Source organism: Mustela erminea, chromosome 9 (assembly GCF_009829155.1).
Source record: "Mustela erminea isolate mMusErm1 chromosome 9, mMusErm1.Pri, whole genome shotgun sequence".
NCBI classification, from domain to species: domain Eukaryota; kingdom Metazoa; phylum Chordata; class Mammalia; order Carnivora; family Mustelidae; genus Mustela; species Mustela erminea.
The window spans coordinates 4,817,656-4,835,324 of NC_045622.1; the positions used below are offsets into that span (position 1 = coordinate 4,817,656).

The 17,669-nt window shown below is 40.6% G+C and overlaps 1 protein-coding gene across 6 annotated transcripts in view; it reads right to left on the minus strand.

Annotated features, from left to right (window-relative positions):
• CWF19L2 (CWF19 like cell cycle control factor 2) overlaps positions 1-17,669 on the minus strand; it is a 200,743-nt gene that overhangs the window by 114,998 nt on the left and 68,076 nt on the right. For all 6 annotated transcript variants that reach the window (XM_032360568.1, XM_032360569.1, XM_032360566.1 and 3 more), the window contains one exon: positions 16,377-16,469. In XM_032360568.1, the coding sequence (XP_032216459.1) occupies positions 16,377-16,469 (93 nt within the window). The remainder of the gene's footprint in view (positions 1-16,376; positions 16,470-17,669) is intronic.

The window sequence follows — 17,669 nt, forward strand, 5'->3', positions numbered from 1 at the left end:
AGAGACAGATCACAAGTAGGCAGAGAGAGGAAGGAAAGCAGGCTCCCTGCTGAGCAGAGAGCCCGATGTGGGGCTCGATCCCAGGACCCTGGGATCATGACCTGAGCTGAAGGCAGAGGCTTTAAACCACTCAGCCACCCAGGCACCCCGAGTTCTTTATAGATCTTGGATATCAGCCTTTTGTCTGTACCGTCATTTGCAAGTATTTTCTCTCATTCAAAAAAAAAAAAGACCCACTCTGACATTAAAAAAAAAAAAAAAAAAACCACTCTGATCGGGGTGCCTGGGTGGCTCAGTGGGTTAAGGCCTCTGCCTTCGGCTCAGGTCTTGATCCCGGGGTCCTGGGATCAAGCCCTGAATCAGGCTCTCTGCTCAGCAGGGAGCCTGCTTCCTCCTCTCTCTCTCTGTGAGCTCCATCTGTCAAATAAATAAAATCTTTAAGAAAACAAACAAACAAACAAAACCACTCTGATCCTCTAGCACAGTCTGAGAAACACTGTACTAGACAGTGAGATAAAGGCCAAGCACCTTAACATACTATGTAAGGCCTTCAAATTCAAATACTATAGCCTTCTTCAAATTCACTTTTTCTCTAGCTGTTCACGGTTTTCGTAAACTTACTGTCCTTTTTTACTTCCTAAATAATTTTAGGCATGTTTGTATTGCTAGACCATAATCTTTTCAGTATTTGTCTATCTACAATTCTCTGTCTTTGCCACTTTTCCAGGCGGAAGACCAAGCTAGGTGCTAGCCAGTATCTACTGTACCCGGCAGCGCGGTGAAAACCAATGGGCCTGATAGACGGGAATAATGAACTGGTGCCTCGGACAGACTAACTCCTCTCCCACCACCAACCCACCAAACTCCCAGCTACGCTCCTCTTCTCCGTGCTTTTCTACATCCTGTTCCTGGGGCATGCCGAGGAACACCCCCTTTTCCCACTTTGGGTCCCTGAGACAGAAATAGGAGCAATTTCCACATATGCTACTCCATTAGCCCAGAACGTGGGGCTTATTTAAGGACCTACAACAGGATCCGCACACGAAAGCCCGCAGGCCAAATCTAGCCTGCTGCCTCTGCTTGTCTGGCCCACAAGCTAAAGAGGGTTTTACACTATTAAATAGCTGAGGGAAAAATCAAAAGAATGCCATATTTCATGAGGAATAAAATTAAATGAAATTCTCATTTCCATGTCCACAACACTGGACCAGAACAGAGCCATGCTCACTTGTCTCTCTGTGGTCTGTGGCTGCTTTTACCCGATGACAGCTTCGAGGCCATGTCTCTGAGTTGCTGTGACACACACTGGAAAGCCCACGAAGCCTATGTTTACTACTGGGTCTGTAGAGACAAAGTCTGTCACCCTTGATCTATGGTATTCTTCAGGTGATAAAACTAATTCAAAATCATTTAATGCTCTATTACCTGAGCACAAGCAGGATAAAAACTTGCAACTGCTGGATAGCATCACCAACAGATCCCGGTGGTAACAGGGAGGGAAGAGAATGGGGACCCAGGGCCCTTTCATTTTGTTGACATAGGCCTGACGTCCATTGCTGGCCACAACAGCCACCATGAAAACCCAAGTATAACCTGGCACGGTAAAAAACCAGACAATACAGAAAAATACATGAAACAACCAAGCCAGAAGAAGGAGCCCAGAATTTAAAGTGGGTGCCTTCAGGACAGAGATGACGGTTTGAGAAGGGCTCAAGACATTGCCTTCCTTTCCCGCTGGCCTTCCAGCATTATTTGGGTATAACACACCGATTAAAAAGAAAAGGAAAGGAAAAAGCCTACATCACTTTGCTTCAAAGCTGGTGTTTAAACATTCTAAACATCTGCCTGAAAGCCATTTGTGGCACCTTTCACATAAAGGAAAAGTCTTCCACTACATCAGATTTTCCCACCAGTTGGCATTCTGTGAGTCTGTCATCACTGAAGGCCACGGAACATGTTTCTATCTTAAAATGTCAACAAATAAGCAGTTATGATAGTTCACAGTATTTTAATGATTTTTAAACAACCCCTACTGTATCTCTAATTATGTCCATGGAGAGCAGGCTATTTGCTACACACAAGTTCCCAGCCGAGGTAGTGAGGGGACTCGACACGGGGCTGCTTTCCATCCACTGACACGTATGTCCTGGCTCAAGGGTATCTGTTCACTTTTAGCTTATACTTCAGTAATTTCATTACCTACTCTTCAACATGTTTTCTCTCTCTTCTGCACCAGGTTTCTGGAGCCCGGCATGCTGGGGTGAGTTCTGGGGCCAGAGTGCCCAGGTGCCTACGCTGCCCCATCACAGAACCATTTCCATATTCATAAAAATAAACAAAATAGCCGAGGTATTTTCAGGATCAAATTAATACATATATGTTATTTAAAACAATGCCTAGGAATAAAGTGAGTGATCAATAAATATGAGCTTAAACTTTTCAATTCTCTTTCATGTCTCTAACCCTTTCTTGATCTGATTGAGTCTTACCTAGGATTTACCCTCCCATCTCTAAAATTCCTGGGATACTATTATTCTTCATATTCATCTACCATTGTTTCACCTTTTCTTTAGAATATTATTCCGTTTTCAGAACCAAAGCTACTAAACATGCTTACAGTCCCTCTGAGACTGCCGGCATTTTCAATTCACTGGCAATGAGTGTTTACATCCCAATTATTTTTTCCTATGTTTTCTGGCACATGAGCGTGCAAGCTTGACCGGGAGGGTCTGTCTCCTCCCTCCTGCCTCTCCACCTCCTCTCAGCCTTCAGTGAATGGTAGCTTTGAGAGTGTCTCCACTCAGTCCATGAGGATTCCTGGTCTCGCCCTGTGAGCCTGGGGCTGTTTCACGTAGTCCAAGTCACGACTGCAAGACCATGTCTGCCTTCTTCCATCTAAAACACCTCCCAGCCTCATAATTGCCTAGGAGCTACAGCCCTAAGTACTCAAGGCCTTTTCCAGACTCTTTTCTCAGGGAGCCCGCAAACTGGGATGAGGCAGGGGGAGGCTACATGAGGGAATTTCATTCCCATCGCCTCAGAGGAACTCAGTTCCCCGCTGCTCTGCCTCTCTTTGGACTTAGATCCCTACAATCCCGGATCCTCACTGGTTCATAATTCCGTTCAGTTCAGGGAAGTGTATCTTTACTTTTGAGCCTGTTACATCTCTTCCACTTCTCTTTTTTATTTGGTCTGTGATTGCTGTTTTCATACAGAGTAAAGGCCTCAAAGCACTAACCTCGGGTCGGAGCACTCGGAAATGCTGCCCCATGATTTTCCAAACAAGTTAGGTTGTGGGGACCCCTGGGAAACTCCACATCAACATTGTGTTTCAGAACAGAAGAGATGGCCCAACACAAACGGAAAATGTACGCCAGGACCACAGCCTTTCAGCTCCTCAAGCCCCCTCCCCCACTGTCAATACTGGGATTCTTCTAGACCATGCTCTAGGATCAGAATAAAAGCACATTATTTAATTAGTATTATAATGACCTGCCTAACCTCTTTGCCATAAAGCTGCTGGTAGGATGGATTCTAAATGTGTACAAGCTTGAGAAAATTAAAGATTACTGTAAAGGATCATTATTTTAAAAACTCTAGGTAAAAACTAATGCTAGACTACAGTTTACATCACAATTTCAAAAATGGATTATTTGGAGACACATTTAACTACGAACGATTTTAATTTTGTTAACAGATATTTTCTAGAACCAGTATAATATCTGGCACTGGCATAATATGAAAGGCAATTCAATTCTTCAGTGTCCTTTCCGCCTTTCACATAGCTTCTCTGTAGTCCTACATATGAAGTTACCCATGAAAAAACACATGACTTGACGTTTTATTTTTAACCAGGCTTCTTTCAGCATTTGCCAAGGTGGGGAGGGATGAGAGGAAGAAAGGGGATTAAGAAATGTTTTAAATGTTAACAGACATTCTGGAATCTCTCCACACTAAAATAATAGAGTTCTTTAAGATATAAAATAAAAGGGGCACCTGGGTGGCTCAGTGGGTTAAGCCTCTGCCTTAGGCTCAGGTCATGATCCCAGGGTCCTGGAATTGAGCCCCGCATCGGGCTCTCTGCTCAGCGGGGACCCTGCTTCCTCCTCCCTCTCTCTGCCTGTCTCTCTGCCTACTGTGATCTTTCTCTGTCTGTCAAATAAATAAATAAAATCTTAAAAAAAAAAAAAGATATAAAATAAAACGTTTGTTATTTTGAGACTTATGAAATACATACATTTAAGGACAACATAGGTTAGTTAATATACCAGCAGCTGCAATGAAATCTAAAAATTGTCTTATATTTTTCCTATTTAAAAGCAAACAGAGACAACTTTTCCAAATAGAAATTAATGTTCGTATAATTTTATAAAGTTCTGAAATAGATCTCATTTAATTTCAAGAACCTTACAACACAGGCATCATTAAGCCCCATTTTACTAGGAAGGATACTAAGGATCACATATAGTAAACGATGAAGCTCCAGCCTCAACTCTCTCAATCTTTGGCTTTAAAATCCCCATGAGAGACTGTGGACTCTGAGAAACAAACTGAGGGTTTTGGAGGGGTGGGGGTGGGGGGATGGGTGAACCCGCTGGTGGGTAGTAAGGCAGGCACGGACTGCATGGAGCACTGGGTGTGGTGCAGAAACAATGAATCTTGGAACACTGAAGGGAAAAAAAGACAAAAAAAAATCCCACATGCTATTTCTATTACTCCATTTCTCTAATAAAATGAGTTAATAAAAATGGTATTTGGTAAACACTGACTTTCTAAAAGAAAAGGTAAGCTGGCAATGCTCCTGTAACTGGTGATATGTTTTTCAATTACAAAAAATTTCTTTCACCAAAATGAAAGTCTGCACACTCCTGAGAAGGGCTGAGTACTTGATTAAGGATTCAACAACCAAGCCCAACTGTAACTGTTGATTTAATATATTTATGATATTTCGGGATGAAACTGTGGGCAATCAGAAAAGATAGCTCCATAATTGGCATAAAATTAAATCAAAGACACTGCAGACTTTTCATTTTTGAAAAATATTGTTTCATTTCATTCCATTTGATCAATGAACTCCTACCACTCAGAACCACTTCTGTCATTATAAAATCCAACAGCATGAATGTGTCTAATACGATGAACAAGATACAGTTCCAGGTGTTAAGGAATTCATAAATTAAATGGCAGGGAGAGGGGGAGAAAGAGGAAACAGGGAGTTCATACAAAAATCTATAGTGGACTATTAAGTAAGATAAATTATAAACCCAGTGGGACCAGGTCACACAGGATGGAGAAAGAGATGTGTTCTTGGGTACAAGTGAACTGGATCTTTGGAAAGAAAGGTAAAATGGTAAAGAAGCAAAGGAAACAACCCCAACAAAGCACGAATACCCAGCACTGATGAAAGATTCCTAAGTAAAGGCATGTTCATGTTCCAGACAAATTTTAAATTTATATAACATTTTAAACTTCTCAAAAATATTTCAAAGGCTCTTGCCTCTAGACAACCACCTTGGCTAAAGGAGCAAATAAGAACAGACATGACCTGAGGTTTTTACTGCCCAAATGCAGGATTCTTCTGACTCTCCCACACTGCACGTAGATGAAACCTGGTGGCCATTTAAAGGACACTGGTGAGCAAAGGGAGGAGAGCACATAGGATGTGACTGTGACACTCTAAGCAAGAGACAACGGGGCGCTAACCTAGAGCAGTGACAGGACGAGGTATGTGCAAGAGGGAAGGCCAGTAAGACAATACTACTCGGTGGAACTGGAGTGCGCTGCTGGGAGAAGGAAGTAAGGACTTCTCCAGGGTTTTTAACTCAGAAAAACAGCGGGATGAGCATGCAAGTAAGAGAAGGAAACTTACAACATGAACAGACATTGCTCCAGTGAAGACATCCAGATGGCCAACAGACACAGGAAAAGTGCTCCACATCACTCGGCATCAGGGAAATACAAATCAAAACCACAGTAAGATATCACCTCAGATCAGTCAGTCAGGAAAGGACAAAATCAACCAGTCAGGAAAGGACAGAGACTGGTGAGGATGCGGAGAAAGGGGAACCCTCCTCCATTGTTGGTGGGAATGCAAGCTGGTGCAACCACTCTGGAAAACAGCATGAAGGTTCCTCAAAAAGTTGAAAATAGAGCTACCCTATGACCCAGCAATTACACTACTGGGTATTTACCCTAAAGATACAAATATAGTGATCCAAAGGGGCACGTGCACCCCAATGTTTACAGCAGCAATGTCCACAATAGCCAAACTATGGCATGAGCAGAAGAATGGATAAAGAAGACATGGTATATATGTATACCATGGAATATTACTCAGCCATCAAAAAATGAAATCTTGCCATTTCCAACAACCTGGATGGAACTAGAAGGTATTATGCTAAGTGAAATAAATCAGTCAGAGAAAGACAAATACCATATGATTTCACTCATATGCGGAATTTAAGAAACAAAACAGATGAACACAGGGAAAGGGAAGGAAAAATAAAATAAGAGAAAAACAGAGAAGGAGACAAACCATAAGAGACTCTTAACCATAAGGAACAAACTAAGGATTGCTGGAGGCGGGGGTGGTGGGGAGGATGGGGTCCTGGGTAATGGGCATGAAGGAGGGCACGTGACATGAGGAGCACTGGGGGTCACATGCAACTGATGAATCACTGATCTCTACCTCTGAAACTAATAATACTGCATATGTTAATTAAACTGAATTTAAATTTTAAAGCTTTTTTAAAAAGAGAAGAAGAAATTACGTATGTAAAGGGGATGGTTTTATACACTCTGAAGTTAAAGGATACCCTTAAAAGTCAGGCAGACAACTGAAAAAACCAGCTCAGCCTAGAGTGCAGAGCTGAAGTTACCAATCATCCAACAAGAGATGTTAAGTGGAACCATTAAACTAAGAAATACAGCCATGATGAGAACAGAGGTTTGATCCTTGCCTACCTATCCGAGCCCTTCCTCCTCCCGCACTCACACCTCACTCTGCAGCCATTCAGAACAAGGCGCCGTCCGCAGATCACACTGTCTCCCCCTCACCTTGGCACCATCACCCCTGCTCCTTCGACCCTGGTTTGCCGGAGGAGGACAGTCAAGTTGCTAAGGAAAAAGAAAGTTGTTTATTTGTTTGTTTTACAGACATAGTAACTTAAGTGTACTTGCAAGTAATGAGAAAGCAGCCAACAGAGAAATTGAAGATTCCATACAAGAGACGGGGAAAACTGGTTCTAGAGACTAGAAAAAGAATGAGATCAGAGTACTGGTTAAGAACATGCCCTTTGGGGCATCCAGGTGGCTCAATGGGTTAAAGCCTCTGCCTTCAGCTCAGGTCATGACCCCAGGGTCCTGGGATGGAGCCCCGCATCGGGCTCTCTGCTCAGCGGGGAGCCTGCTTACCCCTGCCTCTGTCTACTTGTGATCTCTGTCTGTCAAATAAATAGACAAAATCTTAAAAAAAAAAAAAAAAAAACCTTGTCCTTCGAGGAAATGAAAACACTATTCCCACTGCCAGATGACAGCTGCAGAAAAACTAATTTTCTGGAGACAGGGACAACAGACAGACACTGAAAACATTCAACCTTAAAATCTCTATTTTCCCAATCATCAAGTAGGAAGCAAAGTGAATGCTGAGACTAGAAGAGGGAATCTGGGGAGAATGGCAAAAGTTTTAAATAACTGTTAAGAGAAATGTGATTTTTTTTTTTTTTTTTTGGCAGGCAAATTTGCAGGGAGAAATGGGTCATTGTGAATTTCTTCAGTTTCCCTTCCTAAAAATAAATTTTAGAAATTGTATTATTGGGACACAAAATATGCTGATAGGATTACAATTTCATTTAATAATAAATAACTGTGCAGCATGGAAAAATGCTGGGTTTTGTCTTGTTTTTTGTATTTTTTTAACTTTATTTTCTTTTTCCAGTGTTCCAAGATTCATTATTTATGCATCACACCCACTGACAGAATGAGTAGAGAAAAGCAGAATAAAAAATGGCTATAATTATGTAAAATTATGCATGTGCTTTCATAGTTACAATGGACAGAGACTTGAAACATCAAAAATATTTTTTAAATGCTGATTTTTTGGTCTCTTTTGCATTGCTTTGTCATTGTGCAAAAATATTTAACATGTTATTAGGAAGGCAGGAAGGAAGGATAGATGGGAGGGAGGGAGGGAGAGAGGGGGGAGGGAAGGAAGGAAGGAAATCTGGAGGGAAATATTTTAAAATATATTATCAGTGTATAATCCCTGAGTGGTAGGACTTAGGGTGATTTACTTTCTCCATTATGTTTTTTTGCATTTTCCATATTTCTACAAAGGTTACATATTATCATTAAAAGTCACCTAAGAATAAAAAGAAACACATACTTTATTTTCAAAGCCCATATCCTATTGTAAAGGGAATTTTCTATTTAATTGTGTGAGCATTTCCAGGAACCTTAAATTTTTGTGTTTGAGCTTGCATGACTGTCACATGTGAAATCAGTTTCAACACCCAGGTAAGATTTTCTTTTTATATTTCAAAAATCAGTTCATCAATCTACGTCAACGGAATTATTTTAAATAATTTTTATTTACTTAACATAATTGTAAATTGCACACACATACCTGACCTCATTTCTTGCCGCCAAACTAAAACTTAACTGAGACCCTCATTATCCTGCATTCAATTTATTCAAAAAATGAAGATTAATGACTTGATAGAATTTTAATGAGAACTAAATAAATTTCCATAAATAAATCATTAAAACACATCCTGGCATATAGCGTGCCCTCGAAAAATATCACCTATTACTATTAATATCGGCAGCAGTTGTAAAACTATACACATCAATTAATACCACGGTCCTGAAAAATAAAATTATATCTTGAAATTTAATGAAATAACCTTAGAAACAGAACCTAAGTAAAAAATATTAAAGGAATTAGAAGCAAAGTGGTTTCCTTAAGATAATAATTCTTTATTAAACATATCCTTGGGGTGCCTGGGTGGCTCAATGGGTTAAAGCCTCTGCCTTTGGCTCAGATTAACAATCCCAATCCCGGAGTTCTGGGATCGAGCCCCGCATCGGGCTTTCTGCTCAGCAGGGAGCCTGCTTCCTCCCCTCTCTTTGCCTGCCTCTCTGCCTACATGTGATCTCTGTCAAATAAATAAATAAAATCTTTTTTTTTTTTTTAAAGATTTTATTTATTTATTTGACAGACAGAGATCATAAGTAGGCAGAAAGGCAGGCAGAGAGAGAGAGAAGAGGAAGCAGGCTCTCCGCGGAGCGGACAGCCCGATGCGGGGCTCGATCCCAGGACCCTGGGATCATGACCTGAGCCGAAGGCAGAGGCTTTAACCCACTGAGCCACCCAGGCGCCCCAAATAAATAAAATCTTAAAAAATATATATCCTATAATGCTCCAGTGGCACAGATTTCTAAACCAAAGTATATTTTATCACTTAATATTTAGGTTTAATTCGGAGAATTACACATGGATGATATACTGGGTATTTCTGGGTAGACAGGAATGTAACAAATACCATAAACTTCTATGATTCAGTATGATATAATTTCAAGTGTTTTGTTTTGTTTCCTTTTTTGAGTGTGTTTAGTTCCACTCAACTAATTTTACTTTCTCTTCCTCATAAATCTTTATTAGCAACTGTCTACTACAATTATTCTACTCAGACCATGTTCGGTATGTGTGTACTTACTTTGCACTACAGAACTGAAAATTGCATTTTGTTTTCAGCAACTATAAAGCTGGGGAGATCACAGCTGGGCCAAGTACGTCTGATCTCACTGGCCTACAAGCTCTTTAACCTTTCCGTGAAACCCCTCAATAAAATGATCACTCCCAAATGAGAAAACAGCACTTAAAACAAAAAAAATAAAAACAAAAAAACCTTTACTTTTAGCTTTCCTAAAAACACATTAAATGTGACTTCTTGTAACTAACATGTTATGCATACTACAATACAGGCAAGGTAATTTTTAAATACATATAAGGATAAAATTACTTTGGGGTTGATTTGTTTCACTTAAAATTGTACCCTTAAATTGAAAATATCCAGTATCAATCCGTGACCTCATTCTTCCAAGCCCTCCCCCCAGAATTCCAGAAAACAATGTATTAGAATGAATCCCTTCAGGAGAACATGGACGTCTTGGGACTCACCTTTGCCCATATGCAGTAGCATTTCATTTTTCCCTTAAATGTAATTATATAACAGAGAAAGAAATGGAACACTGATGATAGTGGACTGATGAGCATCTGAGGAACAGAGGGGAACTGATGGAAGAAAGAGGTTGCTCCTGGGTCCTTCTTCTTTCTCCAAGGAAACAACTAACTAGTGATAGCTTCAGTAACCACTGGAGGGTCCTGATTCACAACTTGAAAGAGTCCACAAGAGTATTCTTCACACCAAAATTCAACACGATACATATACAATCACAACTATCCAAGATAATTACAAGTTGTCCTAAATTATTATATTTGAGAGAATACTCTTCACAAAACAATAATAAAAAAAAAAAATCCTACCCCAGATGTCATTAACGATTAAATATGGCCAACAAGTCATTCAAGCAGGTGTTTCCTATTCGGTGACTAGAGTGGCGGGTCATCACTCACACCCAGGATAATACTAAGCAGCCATGCTGGATATGACTGCTGTGGCTCTGAAATAAGTCTTATGGAGAGTTGTCATAAAGAGAAAAGCTTTTCCTTTGGCAAATTTACAAACATGGTAATAAGATCCAAAAGCAATGGCTACAGCCTCAAAACAGTCTCTGGATGCCCAGACTGCACGGGGCCCTCTTCGTAGCCCCCAACTTCTCATACCTCTCCTCTGGAGTGCCATCAGGGTGGTAATTACATATTCGTATAACTGACCTTATTCGTAAGTTTTCTTTACACAGAGAATGCTTTCCAAAGGAAAGTGTGATGTCTGAGTTAAGATCTAAAGGATGAACAGGTGGTAACTGAGGGAATAGAGGCAAAGAAGAATATTCTGTACAAAGGAAATGCTTTGTGCAAAGGCAGTGGGCCTGGTGGGAAAGCCACTCGGAGGTCCAGATGACAGTGACAAAGAGCTGACGGGCATACAGAGTTGATGGGACAAATAAGAAAAGCAAACAACAGAGTTAGAAATATTTATTCAGGTAACACCGACACTATTTCATCAAGAATTTGATGCAAGATACAATCAGAGTGAACAGATGTAAGATTCCATGTTACTATAAAATGTGTTTGTATTTATGTATCACCTATAAAATTGTTTGGCTTTAATTTAGCTGAAAATGTTGACTGCTTAGAAATAGTTTATTTGGGCACCTGGGTGGCTCAATGGGTTAAGCAGCTACCTTCGGCTCAGGTCATGATCTCAGGGTCCTGGGATCGAGTCCCGCATCGGGCTCTCTGCTCAGCAGGGAGCCTGCTTCCCTCTCTTTCTCTCTGCCTGCCTCTCTGTCTACCTGTGATCTCAGTCTGTCAAATAAACAAATAAAATCTTTAAAAAAAAAAAAAAAAGAAATAGTTTATTTAAAGAAAGAAACCTTCTAGTAGCACAGGTAATATTTCTAATTGCAGACCACAGAAATGAGATACTTTGGGGATGGTAAGGAAAGAAGTAGAACGGTATACAAATAGGGAGAGCCCGGGACCTGTTTTGCTTGCTAGGGAAGAAACTAGCTAAATGACCAAAGGGAGAGAACATCTCTGTGCTCCTCTTCTTGGCAGGAAGGGCTACACCACCCAGGAAGCACACCTACGGTAACCTAACACGCCAAGCAGTGGCATAAAGCAAGGCTAAAATGTATATTTAGATTTAAAAAATACTCGACTTAGAAAACTGAGAACCTAAGTGACTTCTGCAAAGAAGGAACCGAAAAATGTTTGTTGAATAAAGGCCCAACTCACTGCTTAAAAATGAAAGGCAAACAATCAATACAACAATTATTTCAAAGTTGTAATTTTCTTTCTCTTTTTCTATGCTTATGAGGATCAGTTGCAGAGATAGGGATGCCAAAACACAGTAAAACAGTGTAGGCGCACACATACTCTGGGAATCACAGCAACTGTATTACAGGGTCCTCACAATGCATTCAAGAATCAGAGTGAAAAGACAGTGTTAAGGTCAAGCATGGTGAAACTACTATTGGCAATAGTGGACCTGACTTTATTACAAAATGCTACAAATGAGTCTGTTTCTTTAATTATTCATTAGTTAATGTTTTTCCAAGGCCTTCTAAGGCCTTCCATTAATTCCTCAGTTTCTTATAGGAGAATGTCTATGAAATCCTCCCCCCAGAGGTGCCCAAGGAGTATAAAAACATATTTCTCTTTTTTGCCAGCCATGCAAGCAAAACGTGACAGCCACTGCATCATCACACAATAACTAGTTCACTATCCCTAGTTCATCATGCCACTATTTGTGGTGGGACAAACAGTAAGCTGAATTCGGAGTTGAATTCCCTCAGATTATTGTGGCCTGTTAACAGGTAGAAGTTACAGAAAAGCAGTTTAGGATCTATTACATTAAAGAATTAGGAGTCAGGGATGCCTGGGTGGCTCAGTTGGTTAAGCATCTGCCTTCGGCTCAGGTCATGATCCCAGAGTCCTGGGATGGAGCCCCACGTCGGGGATCCCCTGCTCAGTGGGGAATCTGCTTCTCCCCATGACCCTCCCCCTTCTCCTGCATGTGCTCTCTCTCTCTCAAATAAATGAATAAAACCTTAAAAAAAAAAAAAAAAAAGAATTAGGATTCAATCTGTCCTGACAGAGAGAATGGGTAGTTTTCCAGAATCATCACCCAGGGTCCAATCACAAGTTGGAAACAGGGTCCAATCACAAGTTGGAAACACCATGTAGTGGGATTGTTTCAATAAGGAAGTACACTCGTGGGAAGGCCAGACCAGAGGATGCCAGAGTTCACGGATCATTTTTAAGATTTAGAGTAGAGGGGCGCCTGGATGGCTCAGTAGGTTAAAGCCTCTGCCTTCAGCTTGGGTTATGATCCCAGGGTCCTGGTGACCGAGCCCCACATCGGGCTCTCTGTTCAGCAGGGAGCCTGTTTCTCTTCCTCTCTCTCTCTCTCTCTGCTTGCCTCTCTACCTACTTGTGATCTCTGTCAAATAAATAAATTTTTAAAAAAACATTTTAAAAAGATTTACAGCAGAAAACTCTAAGTGCTAAAATATATTGAAGGCATTCATACAATAAACACTTCAAGTATTTCCTGGTTGTCTACAATGGGTCATGCACTACTCAAGGCACAAGATATGAACTGAGAGAAACACTTCTCCTAAACACTAAGTCGTTCACTCTCTAAAAGGAAAGAGAAATAAGCAAACTAATAATTACAAGTGCTGATGGATTTTTTTCACTAAAGCCAAAACAACATTCATAGATTGCTGAATTGAGAGATTTGCCTTGTTCAGAGACCTAACATTTCTAGCACAAACTCCAAATGAATGCGCTCCTCTCTGTTCAACATGTCTAGGAACGGGATTTTCTCTCAAGGAGGAAAGTTTTTATAAGAAGCATCTCAAGATTTTCCTGTAGTAAGTCAGGAAATTTCTGGAAGGTAGCAAACAACTTTGTATTCTACTCTCATTTCTGAACATAAGTACTCTGAGAGGCAGTTAAGTCAAGATCCTGGCCTTGAGAGAATAAATGACTTTCCTGGCAGCAGAAATTCTCTCAGAATTGTATGTAACGGCTTGTTTTGCATGTGTGTCTGGTAAAAGTTGAACAAAATGTGCAAGTGTACCACCTCTGCAGAGAGGACAGAAATTTTTCTTTGTCAAAAAGGTCAAAGAATCCTAAGAATAAAAATCTTTCTAGATGAACCTTCAAGGCTATTCAGTTCCTAAAGAGTTTACAAACGGAAAGTCCACTTTGTACTACTGGAATACAACTTTCAGTCCTACCCCATTGGGTTATGAGGTCCACTGCTCAAAAGCTAGGATGAGCTAAAAATCATAGACATCAGTAATGTTATAAAGTTACGTGCTCAAGGGATGAGATGTGGTCTGTCAGTTACTGTACGATAGCCTTAAACCTCTAGGAGAAAAAGTTATTTAGAAGATCTGCTTCATTCTCTCATTCGAATTGCTTTCAATTTCAAGAATCCTCTGAAGTCCAGCTACAGCCTTGGAACCCCTTCATACAAAGTGACAAGCGTCGGGAAAGAAACAGGTATAGATTACAGGATGATGACGAGAATACAAATATTACCAGGTGAAAAGATAAAACCCAGAGAGAATATTTTAAAGGTCTTCGAAGTTTCAAAACAAGAATAGGTTACAACTTTCTGAGAGGAGGAGAGAAAAGGCTTCAGAAGGAAGCGAAACAAACTGAAGAGTGGGCCAGCCTCGAGAGGGGGTATGTGGCACAGATCATTAACCGCACATGTAAGCGTCAGAGACACGCACGTTACGTCTGAGAGTCTTGGAGGTGAGGCCGGACGACAGGGCTGGTCTGTGGAAGGCCACACCACAGGAAGAGCTAGTATTTAACAGAATTAGCACAAAGAAACCACACAGAAGTGCTAGATGAGAGAAGTACTATGACCACAAGGAGGCAGGGAAACCTAAGTGTGGCAGAAGTGTGGAAGACAGTACCGTGCCCTCAGGCTCAGCTACCCTCCATGAGTCCCACAATTCTACGCGTAGTGTCTCACTCTTAACATTCTAATCTGTGTAAGAAATTTTAAGTTAAACACTTTTTAAAAACATGAGCTAGCACATCATCAAAACAGCCCATTTCACATACATACTCTCTACTGTGGTCTAAACCATCAGTAATGTCAGCTTGCAGAAAACCCTATGCAACTTGACTTCACACATTCTCATCTCCTCACACGCAGACATTAAACTGTATAAATTAATCTCTGAGAGCAACCCTTTAAAAATCACTTATAAACCTCATTATAATTCTCTCAACACTGTAATACACCCAATTCAGCCCTTCACCTTTTCCTATCTTCCTCCTGTGCCAATTTCATGCAGAACCATGGATTTAAATACTGTTTCTAATGTCAAGAGCTCCCCAATTTCTATCTCCAGCCAGGCTTCCCCCGATTCCCAACATCAACCTGTCTCCCTGACATCTCCACTTGTTTCACATCTAAAAGACATCCAAACTCAATATATCTAAAATAGAATTGCTCCTCTTCACCCCAAAACAGACTCCCCCTCTTTCTATACCTCCAAGAACCACCACTCTAGTCTCCCAGCTACTCGGGCTAAAAACTTTGAAGTCACTTTGCCTCTGTATCTCATACACCCCTCCCATCTAAACCACTATAAAAGTCCTGTCCACTCTTCCTTTCAAAACACATACAGGAAACATTTATGCATATAAGGAAGTAACTACTTCTAACCACCTCTGGGGCTACTATCTTGAACAAAGCCATTACCGTTCTTTGTGAGATTATTGCCGGAGCCTTTCTAGATTCCGGCTTCTGCTCTTATGCTCCCTCGGTCTACGCTCAACAAAGAAGGCAGGACAGTCCTGCCAAAATAGATCTTCTGCTGGAAAGCCTTCAAAGCCCTCTCACTGAGAATAAAACCCACTTCCTTACCCTGACTTTCAGGCTTCACATGATCTGGCCTTCCATGGCCTCTCCAACCTGGATCTTCTATTTCCCCATCTTTCATCTGTTCCACTCCGGAAGCGCTGGGCTCCTTGCTGTTCCTCCTACACATCACGCATGTTCCCATCATCCGGAACCCTCTGTTCCTCATGCCCCGGGGCGCTCTTCACCCAGATACACAGATTCGCTGTCATACTTCCAATCTTTGCATCAATGTCACTTTTTCAACCACAATTAAGACTGTGTCCTCAAAGCCACCAGCACACTGGGCACTCTAGACCCCCACTGGCCTTCCACTGGGTGACTACCTTTCTAAAAAGCTAGAGAATTTATTATGTGTATCCTCTGTTGCTTCTCCCCTCCCAAACGAGACATCGTGTGGGCAGGTGCTTTGATCGGTTCTGTTCACTTAAAGATGGATGAATGAATCCTTGAACAAAATAATTTGTTTTATATGAAACAGATACCAAATTCAAGTCTCTCATTCTCTAGAGGAAGTATTTAAGGACCAGTGTGTTTTCTGTGAAGTCAAAGCATCAGTAAACGGCAGTGTCCAAAACAAAACCAGGTGTCTCTGGCTTAGGCTTTTTTCCACCAGGACACAGCGGTGGAACATGAGACAATACCTATGAAAATCCATTTCAAAACAGGCAAACACACAGATGAACACACTGACACAGATACAGAAACATTTCACATGAAAGTATGACCACTACTAGGTAGCAGCGGTATACACGGTGATGACGCGCCTACAAACAAACCTGCGTTACTTACCTCCACCGCAGATCCTTTTGATGATCTCTCTGTTACAGTTTCTTTGAATTTATTTGCCTTTTCAAGCTGAGCTTTAAGTCGTTCTGCTAATTCCTTTAAAAGGAAAAACAAGAAAAACTGGTGTCACATAGAGCTTAATCCTCAGTGTAAAATACTTCAAATTTATACAACAGAAGGGAAAAGAGCACAGTGAACACCCATGTGGCCATAACCAAAGTTCAGTTACCAACTCACAGCCTCGTACATTGCTTTTTAACAAATTTAATGAATTTATCTCAGTTCCACACTTCCCAAATATCTGTGCCCTTTGTTTGCGCTTTGAAGGTAAATAATTACAAGGACATATATTCTAGGGGAGAGATGGGCATAGAGAAAACACATAACCTGAAGAATGAAAGTTTTATAATTCTTTTAATATTATAAACATCCAACACTCAAAATTTCAGTTACTGTAACAAGAAATCCTTAACAAGATTTAAAATATTACCTTCTTTACTGTTGGGTAATTTGAATAAGAACCCCAAATATATTTCATTTTTACTCTAGGAAGTCTATAGACATTTATATAAAACAACTGACACATGAAGAAATAAATTAAACAAACGTAAGTATGTGACAAGCAAAGAACAGTATTCTCCACTGCAGTGGTTCCATGACCAAAGGAACACTTCTTTTCACATAAATTAACTTCCTAACTTGGTGAGTTCTCTTTCATTATTTCAAATTAATTCTTTTGTGCTTTCAAAACTCAAACTTTATTTTCTGCTATTATTACTGTTGTTGGTTTGTCTCTCTTACCAATCTCTGGGTTGAGCTGAAATTCAGTGTTACCAAAGACCAGATTCAAAGAGAAAGAGCAGCATATGCAAGATACACAAACTCATAAAAATAGAAGTATCTTGTTTGGCCACCTTTTATTTATTGGACGGTGTCATACTGACAGCACAATACTTAAAGCTCACCAGTGTTTGGGTCTGAGAGGAGTACATTCAGATGAGGCAATTAATTCTGCCAAGACACACAAAGCTGCCGACTTCGCTTTTCTGCCATGCGCGTCGTAACACGTACTAGCGTGTCAGAAATGTGACACTCTCACACCAAAATAATCGATAAACAGAGACAGGTGTAGCTCTCACCAAATCATCCCAATCCTCTACTGAATTCTGAGGTAAATCAGTCTTCCATCATAATAACACTATTACAGAAATTAAATGAGCTAACCGATACAAAGCAGCTAACATATCCCATTACAATTTGGAAAAATGAATTAACCATCTTTTTAGAAGCTCATTT